Below are 27,559 nucleotides of genomic sequence, written 5' to 3'. Positions count from 1 at the left end.
GTTAATTAAAATTTGCTTTAAGTGCAATTATATGCAATTTGAATCTGATATGTTATAAAGTGCTGGTGGATGTAACTTACTTTGTTAGGCCTTTGAACTTGCAGCCAATGATATCGTTAGAAATTCAGTTAATTTTTAGAAAAAAGGCGAACAACAAAAAAAATTGTTACATTTGAGAATTAGTCCAAATAATTGTACGTTGACGGATTTTTTTTAGATTTTTGATATGGCAAATCCTTCACGTACAAATTGTTTAGTATCAAAAGTGGGTAGTTGTTCCGATCAGGATTCCGGGTTAAAGCATATAGCGTCTATAAAATATCATAAAAACAAGAAATATTACCAGATAATGTTATTTTATGTTAGTTCCGTACACAAAAAATAAATATCCAACTTATAATTATGAGTTTGACGGCTTTTCTTTATTTCATTCTGTCATAACATAACGATATATACATGAAGGGCACCTGCAAGGCTTCAGGGCACAGTTTTAAATCGCTCGGAACATTTCGGCCATGGCCGAGTTGTTACGATTGTATAACGAGGTCTATCTCGAAGCTTTGTCGGAGGAGGCCGAGTTATTACGATTGTATCGAGTTGTTCCCCTTCGCATAATTGTTTTCTGTGTCAGTCAACTTTCGTTTTATTGGAAAGGTAAACAACTTGTTTTAATGCATTAAATGCTTGTTTAGTGCAAAATAGCATTTCACTTACATGGTAAAATGTGAATATAACTCTTTATGATCAATTTCAACCATAAAATACTTCACTTAAAACAATTTTGATATTTTTAAAACACCCCCGTTTTTTGCACATTCCCGTTTAGACGTTAGGGATTGGAAGAATCCCGTATAACACGTCTAATATTTTAGACTAATTTGAGAATAAGATGGATTCGTTTAAGGTGAAAGTATACATGCTATTTGGATCCGATATGTTATAAAGGACTGGTGAATGTATAATGATCTAAGTAGTTGCAGAGTTTGCGCTGTTATGTAGACATAGGTCCTGATATTGCAGAACAGGATGTTAAAAAAAAATTAATTTGCAATGAACGAGCTACATGTATTACAGTTTAAAGGGACACAATATACTTTGATGCAAAATTTAAAAATGTTTAAATATTTATAGTTTATTTTAATGCATTATTTACTTTAACTCATTAGAGCTTATGATTTGTGTAAATTAGCGATATTTTTGCGCTTGGGAATTTGTGGCCGCGGAGCTATTAATCAAAACAGGCAAATATTTATATCATGTAAGCTGATAGTTTAACTAGACACAAATCATACGTTTTTGGTTGGTTTTGGACATTGAAGTAAAGTCAGTTTAAAGGCCTAGTTTAAGCCTTCTATAAGTGACCCCCCCCCCCAAAAAAAAAAAGTGTATTGTACACAACCTCTGTTAATATATTCAGTTTTGGATGTTTTATTATAGAAATGGACCCAAAATGGCCCTGAGGCAATAAACGAATACATAGGAAATTGGCCCCTACTGTGACACCAGTGCAATTAGCAGGAGATGCACAGCAGAGGATTATCATGCCAAACATTCCTTAAACTACGTCTTTAAATGATCATGCTTTAAAAATAAAGTTGCAACAACCTATATTGTGCGCCTTTAAACCTCTCTGATGTAACCTCATGCATTAAAACAGTGCTGTTAGTATACGAAGGATAACGTGCCTACGTGGGCGAGCATACAATCCGCGAACAAAATAAACAAACTAGGTGACTAGGCAGTGATACGAAATTTAAGTGATATACATCATGGTAACCTGCAGAGGAAAATATATGTCACTTCGGTACTAAATGTATAAAATGTAATGCTTACACAATAAATATTTTTCAGTATGGAAAAAAACGAACTCGTTATACATTTATACACACGTAATTTATGTCCATATATGAGGTACATGTATAAAACTCGTACCGAAAACATAACCAAGGATTTCGTGCTGGCAAATGCAGGAGCTGGCAGAACTATATGTACTGTAAGGACGCGAAGAAATAACTGATTAGAATTATCATGCCGGAAAAGGACATTGAGGCTGTGCAGCCCCTGCAAAAGGGCACTCGCGAGACGCGGAGACAGTGGTGCAAAATGGCGGGTGTGGACTTCCGGTGGGTAGCGGCATGCGTGTCTCTGACCCTGATTGGCATTGCCATTGGCTATTGGTTGATCAAGCCTCTAGGAGCGGGAGTACCGCCCATCTGTCCGTGTGAGAATCTACACTTCTGCAACCGAATTAAGGATACAACGAGAAAAGAGGTATGGTAGATGGTTAAGACAAACAATTCATAATAAATTAATCGCATCGTGCGTTTAGTACTAAGTTGTTTTTTTCCTGAAAGGCATCTGGACTGTTTTCGTTATTTATCAGTACCCTTGATGAAAACGAGTTTGCTTCATGCACACGTAAAATCTTTTCCGTTTTACATTTGACTTCCATATCTCTAAGTCATAGTTAAATGAAGAACTAAATTAGCAGAAAAAACACTAGTGTCTCAGGTATTTGTATAGCTTGTGATTGGTAAACCCGATATCGACGGACTGCTGACCGTGGTCTTATGCAGTATTTTTCATAATAATTTTTATTTTTTTATCATGTTTGGGCAGTTTTTGGTTTTCCCGCAACTGCAACCGACTCGGAACCTAATGTGGAATGGCCATGGTCGTTATGGACACGGCTTGTGTTTTAACTTATCGCAAGTACCATGTCGGGGCTTGTTTCAGGTTTTCATTGCGGACGACTGCGACCAGCTGGGAGTCTGGAGTTGAATGGCCACTGTCGTTATGATCGGCTATCTGCAGACACGGCTTGTGCTTTATCTTCTCGTATATACCATGTCGGGGTTTGTTTCAGGTGTTCATGTTTTCACTGCGGGCGACTGCGACAGACTGGGTGCGCTATGATTGGACCAAAGTGACCACGGTTGTAATGGTTGGGTATCTAGACATGGGGCTTGTCTGCCTCGCCCATAAACATGGCGCCCGGGCTGTTATCATTGGTGAGTTTTAATAATTGTTATACTATAAGCCAGATTTCCCAAGACTCTTTTACACCTTACGGTACACCATAGTTGCATATTTATGTATATGACAAAAAAGTAAATGCTTGTTTCCGGTTTCCCGACCTACCTTTTTTTTTGGGGGGGGGGGGGCGATCCTAGACGTTTGCGTTTCCTCGAGACATTTATTTATTTCATTTGTATGATTTTAATCTACTAAACATTACAAATGAAGTATTTTTGGCTTTAAGCAATACCAGCAATGTTTATATTGATTGTATCGCGGTTCTAAAGCATTTACACCTCATGCATTATTTTGGAAGCAGAAAAAAATCCATTAAAAAAGCAAATAAAATATATTAAAAAAAAAATTCCAACCTACATGCCCTCTTGTTTTAGGACATGGAACTGGAACAAACATATTCATTTAGGGACTAGCGTTCTAATCATATAATACACCGTATAATAACTTACTTTATCTATATAAGTAAGCGACTACGGTTGACAAAAACACCTAACCTTGGCAAATGCATTTGTTCCTACGTGGTAAGTTGGTAAGCCAGAAAACCAAAATTGTTCACCATACCAACTTATTTCTTCGTTTAACTCATTTCTTCGTTCATCTTATTCCCTCATTTCACACCCATTGGTAAGCCATTGTAACCTATTTCTTCATTTGACTCTTATTGAACTCCATGGTAACGAATTCCTTCGTTTGACCACTATTGTACACAGTAGTAACTTTTTCTTTGTTTGACCACTATTGTACACAGTAGTAACTTTTTCTTCGTTTGACCAGTATTATACACCGTAGTAACCCTTTTCTTCGGTCGACCACTATTGTACTCCGTAGTAACATTTTTTTGTTTGACCACCATTATACACCGTAGTAGCCTATGTCTTCGTTTGACCACTATTATACACCGTAGTAACCTTTTTTTGTTTGACCACTATTATACACCGTAGTAGCCTATGTCTTCGTTTGACCACTATTATACACCGTAGTAGCCTATGTCTTCGTTTGACCACTTTTGAACACCGTAGTTACCTTTTTCTTCGTTTGACCACTATTGTACTCTGCTTTACAGGCGACGTGACGGCGGACGTGTTTGTGAGCCCGGACAAACGGAAGTCATGGATCGCCAAGCAACTGGATGTTGTTGACCGCTACTTCCTCGACGGCCTTAATTTCGACTTTGAGGGGCCCATTCTGCCGGACCAGTTTGACCTTAGGGACGGATATACCGCCCTCGTGCGAGAGACGCGCGCCGCCCTCGTGGAGAAGTTCCCATTTGCCATGGTAAGACTTTCTCACTTTTTGCTTTCAACAGCTGCTATTCTTTTTTTATTTTAAAAGTGTGAACGTGTGTAGTACACCTGTTCCAGATAATACGATCGTGTATCCTAGTAACCTGTTTCCGGTGCACGACGTCTTCTGCTCGGAGAGCCCGTGCTTCTGCCATTATGTGCAATTTCGACCTTGCATTGAATTCTAGGCCCGCACCAAAATGGATTTTTCTGTCCTCATGCCGGACGCATTATTCTTGCATACCGGACGTGTGTTTCCGGTCATGTGACCAGTGCTGGCAAGCCCCGTTACCGGCTTACGCGCGTGTCCTCGTGTCTTATTTTTTATATGTACAGGGAACACATGATAGATACTTATAAACGTGCACGATTAATTTGAACATAACGCTATTTCATTCAGTGTGAAAAGGACGTTGTGAACAAAAACGTACGATATGCGTAGTACGTGAAACGTTTTTGTTGTTTGTTGAGGTTGTGTAATTAATTTTCAAGGAAAGTGTAATTTTTCGTTTCCAAAAAGCTTTTTAACCATTAAATGTCGTCCAAATTGTACAAGAAGTATGGTTTATTGTCTGCATTATTAGACTCAAACTAATTACCAGGTAGAAGTAATTAAACTCGCTCACAAATTGTGTTGACAGAAACTACTTTTTGTAGAAATTAATTCGCGTTGCAACCACAAGTACGTGAAAGTATTGCAAAAAAAACAACATAAATAATAGACCACCGTGTGTTTTTTTTATTATTTTATGACAAATATTTTGAATTCTATGGCGTAATAACATTATTCTGAGTTTAATATTGTATATTTTTTAAAGTGACACTCTTATTCAAAATCAATACATACACATGTAAAACAAAACATCAATTTTGACTGATAAACCTTTAACTTCATACTGAATAATGCATTTACGGAAAATATTATTTACTGATAACAAGACTGTAACCTCGCATTTAATAGCAGAAAGCGCAATGATATTAAATGATTGGTGAACGCTAAAAGATTTACTGTAGTCTCCTTTAGTCTCATAAGGCAGAAGTACCGTGTTTTATACTGATTTCTTTCAAATTCAAATCGGTATCCTTCATAAGAACAATTGTTTTAAATATTTATTCATCCTTTTTGGAATATTAAAACAATATTATTAATAGTGGTAAATCTTATCTGGGAGTAAGAGTGCATCTTTAACGAGCTTCAGAATGTTAATAAGTGGTCGATGTGAGTGCACATCCAAAACCACAATTTTTAACCTTCGGTGGAATGTTAAAATATATATATCAAGTAAAGGGGGCCAATTATTTGTGAACCAATGAGAATCGAGTCTTATTAAACAAATCTGGTACTCTGCCTCTTTCGGGCCAGTGACGCTTGAAAGACAATTTAGCAATTTTTCAATAAATCGATAAAATTACTCCTTTGGCGAATATCCCATCAACCGGTGAGGATAAAACACCTTTGGCTTCAAAACTTTACCTTTGGGATGTGACGGGTCAAGTCGTAATGTAGCCATTATAGGACGCGGGCAGACCTTTATCAACATACGATAATCTTTCTTTGGGTCTTAATTTAACTTTATATCATTATGCGATTGATATCAACATCAAACATTGACATATCAATGGTTCGAATAACTCTCTGATTGTGAACACTCTACCGGGAATAGAAACCCATACTTTTTTGTGTGTGTTTTTTTTAAAGCTCAATCGGCCCTAATGGCACATGATGGCATGAATAGAACATGTGACCTAGTGGTTAGCGCACTCGCTTCTGACCTAGGCGACCCGGGTTCGGATCCCGACAAGCCGGACAAGGGTTTCCTCCGGGTACTCCGGTTTCCCCCACAACACAAGACCACACTCTCGCGTAAAATCGTGTCAACGAGAGTGATTAATATAATGTTGTAATATCTTGTTTCACAATTGTTGTAAAATACATAAGTTTAGATTTAAACATTATACTTGCGAGTGCATTTTTTTGGACAGACCCGCCAAGTACATATAATTGCGAGTGCATTTCGGATCGACCCGCAAAGAATACATACTTTCGAGTGCATTCTATTGGACCGACCCGCCAAGTATATATATTTGCGGGTGATTGTTTTACCAACATCATTTTCGATGGCCAACGATATAAAGTAAACAATCTAGTTAACAGCTTAACATTATTAATTTCCATAGGTTTCCGTGGACGTGGCCTGGGGCGCCCAGGGCGTGGATGAGCGTAGCTATGACAATCAGGGGCTGGCGGCGGCGGCCGACTTCCTGTTTATTATGGCGTATGACATGCAGAGCCAGATCCGGGGACCGTGTGTCGCTGGACCTAACAGCCCTTTTCCGCGAGTCATGGAAGGTATGGTATTGTGTTATGGGGCAAAGGATAGTTGCTTATTTATTTCGAGCTTTGCTAGGGATCGCAAATTGACTCAACTTCGTCTTTTAAGAATAATCCCCGAAAACAGAGTTGCTTTTGAAAGCGAACTCTTAACGCATCCCACATGAACCTTTATCAACTAAATAAAATTTCTACGACTTATAAAATATATTTTTTAAACATAATGCATATACATATATGAATTCATGTCAACAAATAAGGAATGACGTGTTTTTGCAGGTGTACAAAGCTACCTGAATGCTAGTATCTCCCCAGACAGGCTAGTTCTGGGTCTGCCCTGGTACGGCTACAACTACTCTTGCCTCGCCTTGTCAAAGGTAAGTAATGAAAGTATACAGCCAGTGTTGTTCTTAATATATCGTCACGCATTATACAATACAGATACGAGTTTAGATGTATACAGCCGGTGTTGTTCTTAATATATCGTCCCGCATTATACAATACAGATACGAGTTTAGATGTATACAGCCGGTGTTGTTCTTAATATATCGTCCCGCATTATACAATACAGATACGAGTTTAGATGTATACAGCCGGTGTTGTTCTTAATATATCGTCCCGCATTATACAATACAGATACGAGTTTAGATGTATACAGCCGGTGTTGTTATTAATATATCGTCCCGCATTATACAATACAGATACGAGTTTAGATGTATACAGCCGGTGTTGTTCTTAATATATCGTCCCGCATTATACAATACAGATACGAGTTTAGATGTATACAGCCGGTGTTGTTCTTAATATATCGTCCCGCATTATACAATACAGATACGAGTTTAGATGTATACAGCCGGTGTTGTTCTTAATATATCGTCCCGCATTATACAATACAGATACGAGTTTAGATGTATACAGCCGGGGTTTTTCTTAATATATATCGTCCCGCATTATACAATACAGATACGAGTTTAGATGTATACACCCGGTGTTGTTCTTAATATATCGTCCCGCATTATACAATACAGATACGAGTTTAGATGTATACAGCCAGTGTTGTTCTTAATATATCGTCCCGCATTATACAATACAGATACGAGTTTAGATGTATACAGCCGGGGTTGTTCTTAATATATCGTCCCGCATTATACAATACAGATACGAGTTTAGATGTATACAGCCGGTGTTGTTCTTAATATATCGTCCCGCATTATACAATACAGATACGAGTTTAGATGTATACAGCCAGTGTTGTTCTTAATATATCGTCCCGCATTATACAATACAGATACGAGTTTAGATGTATACAGCCGGTGTTGTTCTTAATATATCGTCCCGCATTATACAATACAGATACGAGTTTAGATGTATACAGCCGGTGTTGTTCTTAATATATCGTCCCGCATTATACAATACAGATACGAGTTTAGATGTATACAGCCGGTGTTGTTCTTAATATATCGTCCCGCATTATACAATACAGATACGAGTTTAGATGTATACAGCCGGTGTTGTTCTAAATATATCGTCCCGCATTATACAATACAGATACGAGTTTAGATGTATACAGCCGGGGTTTTTCTTAATATATCGTCCCGCATTATACAATACAGATACGAGTTTAGATGTATACAGCCGGTGTTGTTCTTAATATATCGTCCCGCATTATACAATACAGATACGAGTTTAGATGTATACAGCCGGTGTTGTTCTTAATATATCGTCCCGCATTATACAATACAGATACGAGTTTAGATGTATACAGCCGGTGTTGTTCTTAATATATCGTCCCGCATTATACAATACAGATACGAGTTTAGATGTATACAGCCGGGGTTGTTCTTAATATATCGTCCCGCATTATACAATACAGATACGAGTTTAGATGTATACAGCCGGTGTTGTTCTTAATATATCGTCCCGTATTATACAATAAAATAAGCAATGCGTAAATTGACCAATACAGATACGAGTTTAGATGTATACAGCCGGTGGTTGTGGTATAGTTCTATAGTTCCCATTTAATGATGGCGTATTCTTGACGACTGTTCAAACTCTTCGAGCAATATACAATCAAATAAACATTGCTTAAATAGACCAAAGCAGTCTTTAGATGTTCTACTCAAAAATATCAATGGGAATATTCGATCGTATGATACGTGTGTCGATAAGATTATTTAATAGTATGTTCCATGGGCTCACGTGTAAGATAGGTACATCCTAACCCGAGCGTAGCGTGTTTTGCAGAAACGAGGTTTACCGAGTTTCGGCAAAACACCCTGTTCACGAGTTGGGATGAACTTATACGAAAGCCCATTCTACCTCATGGTTGACGCATTTTCTCCCACCTCAGCTAAACAAAATATAGTATATAAATTTGTTTTAATTTGATATTTTACATACGTGTTCTTTTTTATCTTTGTCCATGGTCTTGATAAAGATTATCAGCATGGCCAAATATTTGACTCTCATTATTTGGGTGGGAGAAGGCCTCCATCTCTTGCGCTGATGGTGGTACACTATCATGAAGGCCCCCATCTCTTGCGCTGATGGTGGTACACTATCGTGGCCTGAATGGAAGAAGCGTGATTTTAGACATGGAGTATTTAGTCCTACACAATTCATTCCAGGAAAACGAATGTTCCATCCGCGCCATCCCGTTCCGGGGCGTGTACTGTAGCGACGCGGCCGGAAATGAGATCAATTTCAACACCATTTCCAGTCTGCTCGAGTCGTCCACCTCTGGAAGACTCTGGGACGAGGAGTCACAGACGCCATACTTTAACTATCATGTAAGGCTGTGTTCATTTCAGAATCGTCTTTGCCGTCATTGGCTATAACAATTACATCATTCAAATGAAACTTGGTACAAATGTTGCCAGAGACCAAACGTCCAGCAGGGCTACAACCCTGGTTTTAATAATTATCGAGTTATTCCCCTTGTTGCGACTAAAACACGGACGAGCGTTGGCGTTTGGTCCGAGGCGCTGAATTAGTGTGTATGCAGAAAGGGGAAGTTTTGTCATTGCCTGCCCTTTAGATTGCATCCAGTAGTTCTTGATCCACAGAGACTTGAAAGTATGATGCAGATCCCAACAGCTGCCCTGGCTTACTTTATATAGTTACCTGTGGTCTCAGTTGGGTAAAATCAGTCTTGATCTTGATCCTAAGAAAATAGAAAAATACAACATTTTATGGGCTTTCACGTCATGGGACACAATACAACAATACAACTACTAATCATGATTTGTCGACGATATTTCAACATATTTTGAAAGCTAAAAATCCACTAGGGTTATATAATTGACATTTAAAGTAAGCCAGAGGTAGCTGTTGGGATCTGCATCATACTTTCAGGTCTCATCAATCTGGCTAAAACTCAAACGTTATTCAATTGAAATAAAACGGACGTTGGCGTTATACTGTGGTTCTGTTCAAAGTTCTTCTGTTAATAGAACATATTATTAATTGGGTTTCAATTTGGGTAACATATTTCTTTCTGTTTCCGTAGATGAACGGCCACTCCCTTCAGGTCCGTTACGACGACCCGAAAAGTCTTAAAGTGAAATATCAGTACGCGATTGACGCTGGGCTGCGGGGAGTCGGGGTGTGGAACACGGAGGCGCTGGCGTACAGCTCCCAAGAGCCGCGCGACATCTGGGATGTCCACGAAATGTGGACCACGCTGCCTGACTTCCGGCAGAACCAACGCCACCTAAATAACCGAAAACACTTGCCACGGCCTGACGGAAGCGATACTGTACAGGGGTAGACGGCGAAGTGATGGACGAAGTTCAGATCTGAAATGATGCGTATAAACTTGTAATTATGAGTGATACTATTAATATTGTTGAAAGAAGAAATAGTGTATGGATTTCGGTGCCTTCTTCAAATAGATGTGTATGAAGAGTGAAGACAATCATTATCGTATATCCGGTACACGATTGCGCCCTGGTTCATCATAAACTCTTTCTTCCATCAGAGTTGCAAACTGCCCTGTTTGTCAGGGGAGAAAACTGCGTAAGGGATTGTGGATGCTGAGTTTGAAAACTAGTCACCATTAATATCGTCCTTGAGTACCATTATTACCTTTGTAATAACAGCAAACGCTGAGAGTGAAAAATACATTCCTTGAGGCAATGGTTTATTGCTATTATTATGTTTCCCCCTCTCTGGGGGAGACATATTGTTTTTGCCCTGTCCGTCAGTCCTGTAGTCCGTCAGTCCGTCAGTCCGTCCGTACGTCACACTTCGTTTCCGATCGATAACTGGAAAACCGCATGACCTAGGATCACCAAACTTGGTAGGGAGGTTGGTCGTGAGGTGTAGAGGATCCCTATTGTTTTTGGGGTCACTAGGTCAAAGGTCAAGGTCGCGGCGACCCCCAATATAAAAAAACATTTCTGCTCAAAATCTTGAGAACGGTTTGACCTAGGTTCACCAAACTTGGTAGGGAGGTTGGTCATGAGGTGTAGAAGATCCCTATTGTTTTTGGGGTCACTAGGTCAAAGGTCAAGGTCGCGGCGACCCCCAATGTAAAAAACATTTCCGCTCAATATCTTGAGAATGGTTTGACCTAGGTTCACCAAACTTGGTAGGGAGGTTGATCATGAGGTTTAGAAAACTCCTATATTTTGGGGGGTCACAAGGTCAAAGGTCAACGTCGCTGTGACCTCTAATGTAAAAAAATATTTCCGTGCAATATCAGGAGAATGCTTTGATCTAGGTTCACCAAACTTTGAAGTGAGGTTGGTCATGATGTCTAGATGATCCCAATTGTTTTGGGGGTAACAAGGTCAATAGTCAAGGTCGTGGTGACCTTCCATGTAAAAATCATTTGCGTGTAATATCTTTATGTCTCCCCCATTCATGGGGAGACATATTGTTTTTGCCCTGTCCGTCAGTCAGTCCATCAGTCTGTCAGTCAGTCAGTCAGTACGTCACACTTCGTTTCCGCCCAATAACTATAGAACTCTTAGACCCAGGAACTTCATACTTGGTATGCTAGTTGGTCATGACTAGTAGATGACCCCTATTGAATTTGGGGTCACTAGGTCAAAGATCAGGGTCAACGTGACCTTGAGGTGAAGAAACGGTTTCCACTCAATAACTAAAGATCCTTTGGGTGCAGGAACTTCATACTTGGTATGCTAGTTGTTCATGACTATTAAATGACTCCTATTGATTTTGAGATCAAAAGGTCAAAGGTCAAGGTTACCTTCAGGTAAAAAATGTTATGTTGGCAGTGACCTTAAGCTTAAAAATGGTTTCTGCTCAATAACTAAAGAAAGCTTGTACCCAGGAACTTCATAGTTGTTCATGACTAGTAGATGACTCCTATTGATTTTGAGATCAGTAGGTCAATGGTCAAGGTCACCGTGACCTTGAGGTGAAGAAACTGTTTCCGCTCAATAACTAGAGAACGCTTGCAACCAGGAATTTCATACTTGGTATGCTAGTTGGTCATGACTAGAAGATGACCCATATTGATTTTGAGATCACTAGGTCAAAGGTCAAGGTTGCCATGACCTTGAAGTGAAGAAAAAGTTTCCGCTCAATAACTAAAGATCCTTTGGTTTCAGGAACTTCATACTTGGTAAGCTAGTTGTTCATGACTAGAAGATGACCCCTATTGATTTTCAGATCAAAAGGTCAAAGGTCAAGGTTACCTTCAGGTAAAAAATGATACGTTGGCGGTGACCTTAAGCTTAAAAATGGTTTCTGCTCAATAACTTAAGAACGCTTGTACCCAGGAACTTCATTCTTGGTACGCTAGTCGGTCATGACTAGTAGATGACCCCTATTGATTTTGAGATCAGTAGGTCAAAGGTCAAGGTTGCCATGACCTTGAGTTGAAGAAATGGTTACCGCTCAGTAACTAAAGAACACTTGCACCCAAGAACTTAATACTTGGTATGCAAGTTGGTTATGTAGATGATCCCTATTGATGTTGTGATCAGTAGGTAAAAGGTCATGGTCACGATGACTGTGAGCTGAAAAATGGTTTCCGATCAATAATTGAATAACGCTTGCGCCCAGGAACTTCATACAATGCAAACTTCGTTTACATTTTCCATGTTTAATCAACAACACTTTCTTCTCTTCACTATTTAATATAATCGAATAAACCAAACTTCACTGTTGGTTTGTCTCCAGTCCAAAGTTACAAATTTCATGTCCATCATTTATTTTTTCTCAGCTACGACCACACAATAGGGGAGACAAGCGCTTTTTCAAAAAAGCAATCTCTAGTTATTATTATCATTATTTTCATTATTATTATTAGTAGTAGTAGTAGTAGTATTGCATGAGTGTGCGCATATTATGTCGCCTGTGTAGCATGACAAACATCAAGGGATCATTTTCGGCGTCGTCGTCCGCTTACTTGGTGGCATACTTTCATGTACGCCATCTTACTTGAGCATTAATAATCCAATATTTAGCAAACTTGGTTCCATTGTGTATTGGTACCACTGCCTGGCTGCGTTCAATTAATAGCCATATCTCAATATTGACTCTAGTTATTGGCTGTGGTTATGGCCCTTGTATTGTCAAACACGGAACAAATTTACTTTATTCGGTTGAGCACTTTAGTATCCAATCTTCAATAAACTTGGTTAAAATGTTTTTGTGCTTATGTCTCGGATAAGTTCGATAAACATCCAGATAACATCTGGAGTTGTGATATTTTAAAAAAAATCACCTTTTCCGGACTTTTACTGGTCACGTGGTATCATATCTTAAATAAATAAAGGGGTTCCTTATAAGCCTTTGGCTTTCTTCTCAATCCTTTACTGGTAAGTGTAATGTTGTTTCAACTAGTTTGTGTGTATATATACGACGGCATACTATCTCAAACAAGTTCGATCAAAATTCAGATCGCAATCTTCACGCAAGTTGTATGACCTTTGATTTCTGAATACCTGACCAAATTCAATTTGTCCACTTTCTTACATATTTACCAACCTGTGGTCATGCACAATATCTCAAGTTATTTCAATAAAAATATTACTCTTCTAGTAGGTGCTAGCCCTTTATTGTCATACATTTACCTCATTTATCTGATACGCTCCCTATATCAACCATTTTTATTCAATATTTACAAAACAGTAGCATACACTTTTCCCGCAAGTTTGGTATCCTGCCAGATTGCAACATTCAATTTTGAGTTACTGCCCTTGCCTTGAATTTTTTTATTTTTCTAATTTGACCTGCTTAACTTATATTGCATTACATATTTGAACTAACTTCAACAACTTCCAGAAGTGAAACATATCGCTCTTGTTTCATCAGTCTTTCTCACAATTAATAAATGTTTCATTCTTTTCAATTCATAAAGATGGGCGTACCAAGGGGGTGACGTATTCAATTCGCTGAATTCTAGTTATCAAAATCGGTTCAGATTTCATGATCAATAACATGATCATTTTTATGCATGTTTTCAGTCGTCTGATTTGCAAAGATTTCTGACTGTGATACAAATTATGTATTTGAAGACAACGTCGATAAACATAAACACTGAAATATCGAAACAAAATAACAAAACATTAAACAATTATATTTTTATGTTAAAGACGATTTTTAATTGAGGCAGACAAAATTGAATGTGGAAGTTGAATGTGGTTTATGTTCATACTCATCCTATTTGATCATATTACTTATATGCAAATACAACCATTTTATATTTTGTATCAAATATTCACCCACATTGTTCATGTTCATATATGTGGTTGAATAGACGACATACTTGGTACACGTCTTAATATAAATAAACTATATGTTATGCAAGTGTTTTTAAACCGCCTTTGTTATGAACTTCCGTGTCCTTGGCGATAAGAGGGCTTACCGCATCGCATTCTTTTTCAATATTAAGTTATAACCGTCGTGCAGTAGTAAACCTGCGAGTTGCACTTTAAACTATTATTAACAAAACAAACAAACACGTAACAGTTAGCAAAATATTAAGATGGAATCCCAATACATTGTGATAAGTAATACCTTATTTAAGTATAAATTTTTCCGCACCCATTATTATTTGGGCATTCAGTTTTAGTGTTGAAGCTGAATAGTCGAGTTGTCATTTATAATTAATAATTAAAAATCCGTTACAACTGGACTAATGGAATGGGTAAATATTCCGATTTATTTACACTGTTATAATGTTCGTTATAAGTGTATTTTACTGTTCGTTCACTCGAAGCTGTGTGAGTGTAAGTTTGCTAAAGAATATAAGTTATAAACAATTTTATTTGCTCTGCCCGAGCTGGGTGTTTTTTTCATGGGAGCCTCACAAAAAATCATTATCGTCAGTTGGTAATGATTGAACGTTGTTAGTATATTTACTTACAAAACTAAATGGTTAGTGCCGATTTATTGGACGACATATAATGTTGACAAGTAATTGTGGTTGTAACCAGCACTAGATTAATATCAGCCAGAGAGTTTACAAGCTAACTGTTGTTGTTGTTTTTATAATAGTCACCTTTAATTTTAAAAACCTGATTAGTGTTACCGACCTACATGTACATTTAAGCTTATGAGATGAGGTGGGGCTATTTATTTTGCTGTATAATGGATATTAGTCAAATTTACAAACATGTCGTTATCTCCTGTGATATACCAAGCGGCCCCCACAGACTGACTGTCATATGATATAGACGAAAGATAACCTTTTACACACATGTAGGCGGTTTTAAAGTATTAGATATAGAACATCTATCTTCTATTACACTTTGATAAACATTATGAAGCAATGATTAAGGGTTAACTAATTTCAATTAAAAAAAAAACATGTAAATGTTGAAAGAAATATGATATGCAATCATTACAAGAAAGTTCAGATAATTACTGTATGTGTCGATGTAGGTGCTCATTGATGAGACAATTAAGTCTACCTCGCATAACCTTTAGTGTCATTTGACCTGTAAAGTTAAGTGACATGAGGTCTTAAAAGCATTTATTTCTTCAGATTTATATATAGGAGATGTCACTCCAAACAACGATCTTCCATATCTATTAGATTACGAAATTATATGACATTTCTACAAAAGCTACAATGCACTTGCGTATTTAGAGGGGGGTGCAACCGGCGCGCCCCCTCTAAAATCGTCCAAGTTCACTTTTTATATCAATATGGGAGGAAAAAACACGTAATAAAATACCCGTTAAATGCACCATTTCCGACTACAAATGGTTAAAATTTCCTTGAGGCAGTAACCCCAAATCCGCATGCAAACAAGTTATGCCATATTCGTTCGGTTCGGGAGGGGCGCATGTAAAGAGGTTGCGCCCCTCTAACGTCAATTACTTGATCCGGCCCTGTAATGCGACGTTGATATTGAGTGATTTGTAGGTGTTTTAAGGAATGCATTGCGGGGTTGATGTCATTATCGGGGTATGAACGCAATTGGGTTGGTCAATGTGTGTGGAGTCCGAAGGATTAAACACGGTATCCTTCATAAGAACCATTGCTTTCGACATTTATTCATCCTTTTTGGTATGATAAAACAATTGTATTAAATGTTGGAGAATCTTATGTCTCTTCTGTCACCAGACTAAGAATGCCAGCACGAATCAATCTTGTCCGCTCCATGCATTATGTTGAACTTCTTTGTTGGTGTTGTTGAACTTCTTTGTTGTTGAACTTCTTTGTTGTTGTTGTTGTTGTTGTTGAACTTCTTTGTTGTTGTTGAACTCCTTTGTTGTGGAACTTCTTTGTTGTTGAACTTCTTTGTTGTGGAACTTCTTTGTTGTTGAACTTCTTTGTTGTTGTTGTTGTTGTTGTTGAACTTCTTTTTTGTGGAACTTTTTTGTTGTTGAACTTCTTTGTTGTTGAACTTCTTTGTTGTTGTTGTTGTCGTTGAACTTCTTTGTAGTGGAACTTCTTTGTTGTGGAACTTCTTTGTTGTTGAACTTCTTTGTTGTTGTTGTTGTTGTTGTTGTTGAACTTCTTTGTTGTTGAACTTCTTTGTTGTTGAACTTCTTTGTTGTTGTTGTTGTTGTTGTTGAACTTCTTTGTTGTTGAACTTCTTTGTTGTTGAACTTCTTTGTTGTTGTTGTTGTTGTTGTTGTTGAACTTCTTTGTTGTGGAACTTCTTTGTTGTTGAACTTCTTTGTTGTTAGGTAGAAAACTAATAGCTATATAAACAAAATTATGTTACACTATTATAATTAATATATTTGCTCTTTATTTTTTGTCAACTCTATTCCAGTTGGGAGATTGTATCGAAATTCCTACTAAATCCATTTAACGTTGAACTAGACAACTTTATTCATTCACTTAATCTCACAAACTATCTGACATAAAATCATTTCGTAGTATTAGATATAGAACACATTCTTTGTATCTATGCGTATAAGTAACTGAAGATAGGAAAAATCTGCTATAAGCTCAAATGAGCTGTTTTGATTAGTCGTCCGCCTCTGCTTGGTATTTTAAACACTCTTGCTGACACATGTTCTACCATTTTATCTATCAAACACGGTCAGATTGTTTGTCTTCATGATTTCTAATCAGAATTCAATAATGGATCATTTCGGCCCAATTAGGTTATTTGAACCGAAAAGGCACACGATAGAGCAAATAAAAGAATAGAACTTGACTAACATTTCAGACCAAATTGTACACTTAAATTGAATGCAATTTGGTCGAAATGTTTTCTATATCAAATTTTGGTCAATTTTGCAGTTCCAAAAACACAAGGACAACTATTGAAACTACAGCTGAAATACTTTCAATGCATCATTTATATCCTAATTTCCATGAAACTTGTTAAAAATGTTAGTCTTTGTAGAATCGAGGTCAAGTTGATTATTATGTCATTTGCCATAAGAAATTTGCACGCGTAATTACAAAGTTGCGAACGATCCGGCATCACCGCCGCTAAATATTTTAAAGACATGTATCATTGTGTGTGTACTTAAGATGTGTGTATGCTTTCAAAAATTAATGGATACCGCAAGACAACTATTGCAAGCCTGAAACATTCATTAACTTGAGAACGTGAATAAACATGCCCTGCGAAAGCCTGGGAATCTCGTGTAAAGGGAGGGTGGTCACCCACTAAAATCGTCCAAGTTTACTTTTGATTTTAATATAGGAGAAAAAAAGTAATAATGACCCCCAAAATGCACCACTCTGGAATAGAAACTGTTAAAAAAATGGCAGAAAACCCCAATTTCCCTTCCAACACTTTAACCAAATAAATTCCGGTTTTGAGGGAGGTGCGCGTGTTAAAACATTACGCTCCTTACTTACGCCCCCTCTTACGTCGCATCCTGGAGCCGCCCCTGGGGGTGCCATATCGAATGTAAATCGTTCGGGGCCGGTTGTGAGAGTTGTTATTTTAGACAACAAATATAAATGAGGGTTTTGTGATATATTTTACTCAAAAAAAAACAAACTCACTGAATATGTTTCAGCGGTTTTTTTTATTGTTGAGCTGTCTGTCTGCGGTGCAACCGGAAACAGTCGGTTCAGATGCGAAACAGACAAAATGTGGACGTGTTGATATCTGCAACGGGTAAATTTATATATGTTTTTACGTTATGATACATATAACGGAGTTTAATAATCCTATGCGTTAATTCCCGTTAGTGTAGAATTGTCTGCAGACCTCACGTTCATTTTGATTAATATTAACTTTTCCTATTCTCTGCTGCTGCTGCTGCTGCTGGGGGTGGTGGTGGTGATGATGATGATGATGATGATGATGATGGGGGCGGCGGCGGCGGCGATGATGATGATGATGATGATGATGATGGTGATAGTCATCATCGCTGATGATGATGATGATGATGATGATGATGACGATGACGATGACGACGACGACGACGACGATGATGATGATGATGATGATGATGATGATGATAATAATGATTTACGACCTTTTTCAGTGAGGAGTATTGTGACAAAAGCGTTGGAAGTTGTAAGCTGTGTGCTGACATCTCGAGTGATTGTAACAAGGACTTTCTTCCAGCGGAATGTCGGCCCTGGTGTTTCGGTGGGTAAATAATTCAGCTGGCAACACTAGCCGTCCGAAACATTAACATTTTGGCATATTTTAACCATTTGTTTGTAGAACATATTTTTATTTCTAGCAAAATTGACATAATCTCGTGAAACATTACAAAACATAATTACAAGGCATTGTTTAATTTGTGAAGTTATGTACATATAATAATGTCGGCATCAGATTTCAGTTTAAATCAGATTTTGACAGTAAACGTTTAACATGCCGCATGCAGGGGCGTACTTAGACAACCACAACGACCGGGCGAACAGATCAGTTTTGGTTCCCCCGGAATAACAAATGCTTAAATCTCGAAGGCCAATGGGTGTTTATACATGTAACTTATATTAAACTGGTCAGATTTCAACTGAGTGTTGCCAGAAATTGTGTATTTTTTAGTCTGCATTCTTCAAAACAAACTCAAGCAGAGCCAACATCCTGTTCGACCCATTGACATTATTTTTAGACTATATTTACGTGCGAACAATTAAAAATGGTGAAGGTACGCCACGGTTACGAAATTGCTTGAAATCTTTAAAGCTGTTCTCTCACAGATTGTTCGTTTTGTCAACTTCTTTTATTTTTTGTCCTAGAATGAGCCATTTTTTATTTATTTTTTTTTTTTTTTTTATTTTTTTTTTTTTTTTGGGGGGGGGGGGTTAAATATTTGGAAACCAATCATATGAGATAACACTGCTGACAAGATGGCATATCGCAGTTTTCATATTTTAGTAAGAAAAATTAATGTTTAATAGCTGAACACGTTCCAAACGCTTTAAGGCAGTGTATCTAGCAACTGAGATCTGTTCTATTGAGGGTTATCTTATATGGCTAAAATGAAGGTATTGATGCTAAAATCAGCAGATCCTGAGAGAGTGCATCTTTAATACATCTATTTGCGATCTTTGTTCTCTATTGTTTTGTACTTACATTTTAGAATATACTGCAAAGACAAAGGCAAAGGACATGGTGAAAAAGGAGAGAGGTATTTTAGGCTAAATCTCGACATTCAATCTTTGCGACATTATATGCATGTATAAGGCTTTAACGGTAAACCAAACATCATCCTAGGCACTCTGTGCAAATTAGCTACGGAAACTTCGTAAATCTTGAATATTCATCAGCATTTTCCGACCAATGAAATAGCCGATAACAAAAAGGAAAAAAATCTATTTAAAAATATCCTGCCTAAAACGATTTTTAAGCCGTGATCTCATTGGATTATTTCGAACCGAGATTACATCCGTAACTTCTCGGCCATTTCCGCATCGCATGAGGTGTGTCTCATGCGTCCAATAAAGTGCCTGGATTTTACCTTATTAATTATTCATGAGGACGAGATTTTTACAGCTGATTTGCCCAGGGTGTCATATAGGTTATGATACGCTGGGGTGCCGAGGATCTTAAACATGCATATGTGTTTACGATTTAGCTGGCATGGGTAGGCATTCAAATTAGTATATTTTTAAATCTATATTTCAAATCTTTTTCCTCAAACTGTCAGTATGAACTTCTTAGATAGTAGATTTATAAATACGGTCTCTGATGAACCATTTTCTCTACTCGTACATTTAAATGTACCGTTGTGTAGTCATGAAAATAATTACAATGTTTCTTAGTCTTAATCTCGCCTTATTTTACCACGTAAGAGCGAAACATGATTCGCAATCGTTTAATATGATTTTACTCTGCAACCCATCATATGTTAACTCTGCAACCCATCATATGTTAACTCTGCAACCCATCATATGTTAACTCTGCAACCAATCATATAGTTACTCTGCAACCCATCATATGTTAACTCTGCAACCCATCATATGTTAACTCTGCAACCCATCATATGTTAACTTTGCAACCAATCATATCTTAACTCTGCAACCCATCATGTATTAACTCTGCAACCCATCATATATTAACTCTGAAACCCATCATATGTTAACTCTTAAACCCATCATATATTAACTTTGCAACCCATCATATATTATGTTAAAAATAGAAAATTTTGATCGCTTTTACAAAGTAAAATAATTTAGAGCAGAACTTTTACACGACTATATTTTTTGACTTATTTGTATATTATTTAGAAACACTTACCCTTGTTTCATTAAAAATTAGAATTGACATCTTTCAACGTATATAAATACGGTCCTTGATATCATCCCTTTTTGTATACTCGCGTCTTGGAATGTATCGTGTGTTGTCATATAAATACTTTTCTCCAACCTCAGATTAGTAGATCCAAAAATTTGGCCATGCTGGAAATTATTCTCCCACCTCAGATAAGTGGATCCAAAAATTGAACCATGCTAGAAATTCTTATCTTGCCCACGGGCAAAGAGAAAACGCTCGTATGGAACTCCTTTTTAATGGTCATCACATTGTAATTACCCCCCTTGTTGAAGACTGTCGTCTGTAGCATCAAAGAAACCTTGTCTTGTTGCAATATTTAGAAAGCTTATTAATTATTTCTCCCTTTAAATGTCAACATAAAAAGGTTTTCACGCATCTTTCAAGAAATAATGCTTCACTCTCCTCTGAACTATTTAAAGACCGATTTGACTATTAACATAATCTGAATCACTGCGCGCATATCCATGACAACTGTGAATTATCGCATATCCATACGCATTTATTTTCACTACGCACAAAAGAGTTCCAGCAAAAAATACATTTTTACTTAATTTTGTTTAACTTAGGTGGGAGAATATAAGTATCTTCCATGGCCAAGAGTGTAAGATAGGTTCATTCAGACCCGAGCGTAGGGTGTTTTGCGGAAACGAGGTTGACCAATATTAATGATATTGGAGCAAGCGACCTAATCATTTGGAAGCATTTTAAGAGTACATTTGTAAAATTAAAAAAAAATGTGACAAAGAATACTATTATTACCACAAACTTCTTCTGCTAACTTACTCTATGATTGTATTCTAGTGTCCGCCTGTCCGGACCCAGGAAGTATCCCGAACGGTTCATATCCATCCGTTTCGACGTTTGGTCATGGCAATAACGTTACATACACGTGTAATGACGGCTATGAGATGGTCGGGGAGTCGACAATCGAGTGCAGCGACTTTGGCCACTGGAAACAACCGAAGCCGTATTGCGAAAGTAATTGTTCAACTAACAAGTATAGATAAAATTAAAGAATTGAAATATGTGTGTAACTGCGAGAAAAATAATAGGCGTTTTACCAATATCACCGTGTCATCATGAACAAGGAATCATGGCTTTTCGAATAACTTGTTTTGTTTTTACAGAAACGTGTAGGTATCCGCCGGACCTTATCAACGGCCACGTGTCTGTTAGCATGGACGATGGCGTCTCCACGGCCAAGTACACGTGCGTGGAGGGACGCCAGCTACACGGACCACCGCTTCTAATGTGCTACCTGCGTGAACGCTGGGTCACAGAGGAAGGGGAACTGCCACAGAGTGCGCCCGTCTGTCTGAGGCTTGATAAGGGTCAGTTGTGTTTTATGATCGGCTTTACAATTCAACTCGAAACCTCAGTAGGCAACAACAATCACTATAAAGAAAGAAAGCCGCACTAAATGTTAAAATTATAAACAACATAGCTATCTGAACAGGGTGTAGATCTGTTGCGTCCACCTAACCATACAATTAAACTGAATCCTTAAATAAAAAGACCATGATTTCACTTGTTATCTACTTGCAAAACTTTAAGGATCCAGATTTTTTCCATAGTGAAACCTGGTTATTATGTACGCTTTTGTTCGGGTGTGCGCGTGGGCGGCGTAAAACACCTATGAAACTGAATAACTTTACTTAGAGTTGACAGTTTTAGAGACCTGTCATGGGATTGCGTTTTGGTCAAGGTCAATTTCACTGCTACTTAGATTAGAATAACGACTGAATCTAGATGGCTTTAGTTTGAGGCAAAACTTTGTGACCAAAGTTGGTTTATTTGAAGAGTTAATGGAGAGGGTGACGGGGTTGCGTTTTGGTCCCCTTGGGTCAAGGTCGCTGTTACTTAAAAAAGAAAACCAGTTGAAAATGCATATCTGTAGAGTGGGTAGACATGGTGTGACCACATTTGGCACATAGGAAGAGGTTATGTAAACCTTACATGGGATTACGTTTGGTTCCCCGTTTACCAAAGTCAAGGTCACTTTTACTAAAAAATCAAACACGGTTGAATCTTTTTATCTTTAGTTTGGGTTGACATATTGCGAAGAAATTTTGAATAAATTAAGAGTTCATGGAGTCCTTTCATATATGAATATGTTGTTAACACGTGACATGCACGTGCTAAATAAACACACTATAAATTCAGAAACCATTTTGCCCTATTTTTAAACGGATAAACTCAGCTGAGACAGCGACAAAATATTCTTTTTATCATGTATTATCGGCCTTATACTAGCTCATATTGACAATTTTAGACTTGTTTTGAGGATATACTCTATTTGCCACTTTTGGACACATCTGGTGTCCTGTCCCTTTAAGATTTTTTTTACATGCATGTCTTTTGACTCAGAAGTGTCAAATTCTCGTGGGAACAGTAATATGCAACAAGTTACTCCCTATATTAAATCAATCGACATGGTATTTTCATTGCTTTTCAAAACGTTTTTTCTTTTTCAGATGACACAAACTACACTCTACAAAATGTTGCAATATCAATAGCTGTTGTCGAGTTTATTGTAATAGCCGGCCTGATAGGGTTTTGTTGTTACAAAAGGTACACTAACTCGTGCCAGTACACGCCCGTCAATACAGTGAACGACAGCAGCAACAACAGCAATAACACGCACAGCAACAACAACCAAGTACATATACATAACGGGGAAAGGGAACTTGATGTAAAAGACCCTGACAGATCAAATAACCACAGTCCCAAACCACCCAAACATATCAACAATGGAAGAAGCAACACAGACAAGAAACCTGTCGAGGAAACTGGTCGCACAACCCAAGGATATCAGGAAGTTGATAAAGACGGTCCTTCCGAACTTGTTCCGAACATATCCAGTAAATGCGTTCCAATTGCCGATTTCGGCAATCCAAGTTGCTGCACAGGTGACCAGAACCAGGATGGTGGAGGCGGACAGGGATTGACGCCTACAGCTCCACTGCTCGACAATGATGCGCCCGGAGCTGAGATTGGCTCGACCCTTTCACACATTGCACCGACAGCTTCCGCCGAGACCCTGGGTGATAGCCAGATGACGTCATCATTCACTGACACCAGCAGATCTAAGTCGGAATTTGAAGAAAACCAGCAACCGGCATCTTTCGTGTCGGATGCCCAAGAAGCTTCGGGCGCGTCGACTGATGTGGACAACTACAGTGCATAGTTTGTTCATCCAGCGAGATTTGCATACGTGATAAAGGTTTAAACAAACTGTCTGACAGTGATGGCTGTCGAAAACAATCTGGTCTTGACCTTGCAAATCTTAAAAATCTGCAACTTCAAACAGATACATTCGTGAACGTGAACGTGAAGTTCAACGTGAAAACCGCTCAACGGTTCTAAATCACGTCCGAATAAGAGACATCGTCACAGGCTACGTTTATAATTCCGATGACTTTACAGACTTTGTGAGACCAAATACAAAAAGAGGTTTGTTTATTGTCACGCGGGCTTGGCTACCGACTTTAACATAATGTAAAGGAACTTCGGTGAAAGTCAAAATGACAAAATTAAAGATACATCGTCAATCGGAACAACTCGGCCATCTCCGGCAAGCTTCGAGATATTCCATTTTGTTGGATAAAGGCCAAAATGCTCCGATTGATGCATCGTATTGACATTTGGTGCAGACTATAATTTGTGGTTTGCAGTTGTTTGCAACCCAGCGGCGAAATTTAACAAACAGTCATATATGCAGAATAATCCTACCTTTGTGTTTGCTCAACTTTATTTGTATTTTCTCAAATTGTTACTTGAATTATTTGTGATACAACGACGCCCTTTTGAAAACCAAACTCAAGTGGACGGTTAAGACTTTTTTAAGCAAACAGAACGGAACATAATTACGTTTCAGACAATACTTATGATTACGGAATGTGATTCGTTTGTATGTGTGGTTATTTACATATGTTACCGTCTGCATGACGTATGACTGTATTTATTTTAGATCCAAGCCAGGCGCGTAGCTGACTACGCAAATACGCAGTTGCGTAATGAAATTTTGACAGGTCGAAGTTTTTTTAAATTCCAAAAAAAAAACGACTTTTAAGTACCCCCTACCACACCTACGCCCCAAGGCATCGATCTGCGTAATCCCAAATTTGACCTAGCTACGCGCCTGCAAGCTGAGACAAATGTTAACATTCTCATTTATTATTTATTGATTTTGTTATTTGTTGTTTTTTGTTGTTGTTTTTTGTGTTTTTCCCTACATAGTTGTATGTTGTAATGTCTATTCATTATTGTTTATTATCATTGCTCATACACATTGACAAATTGTATTATAAAATGTATGTGTTGTGACGATGTACTATGTGCAAGTCAATCAACTGTCTGTCTGTCTGTTAATAGGTCTATTTGCAATCTCAGGTTTATGGATGAGCTCTGGTATTTACAGCATGTCATAACCTTGGTTGTTTTACACTTGTAGATGACAAACCAAATGTATACAAGTCTGTTTGGGTGTTAGGCACACCAGGAAAAAGTGCTTTGTTAACCTCAATAACAATTATCTACTTTTATTACATGTGGATTGTCTTTCCAGTAGCTGTATTCAATGTGTTTTGCTAGAGAGGTGGGGGAGGGGGGGGGGGGTAAGCTTATTTACCCTCGCCATCGGGTAATAGCTCGCTACAGGTTTGCTATGCAACTTATGCATCAGTGTTTGTTATTGTGATATACAGAGCATTAATTCCTCAAAAACTTCTATAGTCCTTTTTAACAGGATCAAGCTGAGCTCACTATTTGTGTTTGTATTTTATTCGCGATGTATTTACTTCGCTGAGAGGTATTGGATTTTAAATAGGAATACACCTTCTGATAATTTGTTAATTACAGTGTACAATAAACAATGTTTGTATTTAAATAAAATCATATTTAATAATGTATCACGACTAATTGAAATTAGCTTCTTAAGCCTGTTAAGCTTCAGAACTTTCGAGAAATTGTGTCCAGTGGATATGCTTATAAACATTATTATATAGTCTATTTTTGTGAGAGAAAAGTCGAGGTTTTGTGATAGCCCTTGTGTCGTTGTTAACAGCGGCATCATCGTCGTCACGCAAAAGACTTTAACTTCGCCGTAAAACCTTGCAAGAAACAAAAAAAAAATATGTAAAGCAGGGTCAATAACTCTGGACCCAATATTTGTCAAGTTATGTCCCTTGTTCGACTTAAAAAAAATAATAACAACAGACGAGCGCTTGCGTTTGTTTTCTGGCGCTCTTGTATCCAGTAGTTTTGATAGTTTATAATGCCATTGGGGACTTTTGTGTCAACGACGAATACTTAAATGGCAATACACGAAATTGTAAATAAGTTACAAACATAGTAGTTTTTCCTAATATATTATCTTTAAAGATCTCAATCATGTTAAAGAATGTTAATTTTGAATGCTTAGTAACTGCATGTTATGTCTGTATCACTTGGAAGGGTTTGGAAGGTAAAGAAATAATAGTAATAAAGAATAATATTTATAATAAGCAAACCATACCGAAGACGTATTAAAATTCATTATTTTGGCATTGAAGGATTGCACAAAAAGTTTTGTTCGTGCCTGGTTTCGATTATTTGTGTAGAGAAAGATAAGATAAAAAAATCAAACCGATAATATATTAAAAATGGTACCAGGGGTTGTATTCAATATTGGTCTAAATTGAATCTACGAACGATGTAGCTAATCGGATTGCTCGATATAAATAACGGACCTAAACAGTGGATGAAGTCAAGGATGCATGACCATAAAATGGACTTAAGCTGAATATTGAATACCATCCCAGAATTGTTTGTGGTCAGCAGGCATTTAAAGTTGGCATTGCATATCGCAAATAGCTTGATGAAATCACAAGGTTAATTGTATATCGCATACAACGCATGACAAAATGTTTGTCCATTTATTATGTCCATGTTATGTTTTGTTGAAAGTTTATAAAAGTATATGCTTCGTAATTTGTTCATCGTTATCCAAAACATGTATATTTTGTATTTGGATGTACACTCAAACCCCGTTTGGTCGAACTTGCTTGGCTCGAAATTCTTGTTGGCTCGAACTGGATGTAAAAGACCCTTTTCTTTATACTAAAGATAAGCATTCCCGCGTTGGTTCGACTTTTTTTAGCGTCGAGATATTTAAGCCTGTCCGTTGGAGTTCGAGCCAACGGGATTCGACTGTACTTAAATGTTGACACAGTATAAAAATATTGTAATTAATCTTGGTTTTCTTTCAAAGAAACTAATCTGCTAATTTATTGCATTCTCGTTCACAAGAGTGATGATGCTATGCGAACCACAGATTAGATTGATCATTATCAAACATCTGATGAATGAGATTGATTCAAATCTGCACTATCACAGATTGAACGTTTTGACGACTTTTTTATTTTTTGTCTTTGAACGAGCCATTTTTGCGAAAATCCATGGAAACCAGTTATAAAAGAATGCTGACAAAGGATGAGATCGCAGATTTTTATCAACAACTTATGTTTTATGCATTTTTCTTAAACCGTTAGTTTAAGCCACAAAACATACATTTTCGAACGGATATATGAAAAACTACAATCTATTTTTTTATCAGCAATCTTATATCATTGGTAGGAAGATGTTAACGCAAAATATTTACTCTTTCCAAGACAAAAAATAAAACAAAGTTGTAAAAATGGTATATCTGTGAGAGTGAAGCTTTAATGTCGATATTACCAATGAATAAAAAATAAGCTAGTTATGTTTTCTGATTATAAATGTAGGTC

At 37.5% G+C, this 27,559-nt stretch overlaps 2 protein-coding genes across 2 annotated transcripts; both read left to right on the top strand.

The window, feature by feature from the left end:
- Positions 1–1,378: 1,378 nt before the first annotated feature.
- LOC128231815 (di-N-acetylchitobiase-like) lies at positions 1,379–14,444 on the top strand. The gene is made up of 7 exons (XM_052945019.1): positions 1,379–2,271; positions 2,867–3,011; positions 4,100–4,311; positions 6,498–6,669; positions 6,931–7,028; positions 9,282–9,443; positions 10,163–14,444. Exons 1-7 carry the CDS (start codon positions 2,029–2,031, stop codon positions 10,421–10,423), a joined length of 1,293 nt encoding a protein of 430 aa, XP_052800979.1. The 5' UTR covers positions 1,379–2,028; the 3' UTR covers positions 10,424–14,444.
- A 133-nt stretch (positions 14,445–14,577) lies between these two features.
- On the top strand, positions 14,578–27,534 carry LOC128231790 (uncharacterized). The gene is made up of 7 exons (XM_052944990.1): positions 14,578–14,779; positions 18,073–18,173; positions 18,547–18,653; positions 19,600–19,647; positions 21,594–21,770; positions 21,920–22,123; positions 23,267–27,534. Exons 1-7 carry the CDS (start codon positions 14,771–14,773, stop codon positions 23,977–23,979), a joined length of 1,359 nt encoding a protein of 452 aa, XP_052800950.1. The 5' UTR covers positions 14,578–14,770; the 3' UTR covers positions 23,980–27,534.
- The last annotated feature ends 25 nt before the right edge of the window (positions 27,535–27,559 follow it).

Source organism: Mya arenaria, chromosome 1 (assembly GCF_026914265.1).
Source record: "Mya arenaria isolate MELC-2E11 chromosome 1, ASM2691426v1".
In the NCBI taxonomy this organism is placed as follows: domain Eukaryota; kingdom Metazoa; phylum Mollusca; class Bivalvia; order Myida; family Myidae; genus Mya; species Mya arenaria.
This window is presented reverse-complemented; position numbering and strand designations above follow the sequence as displayed.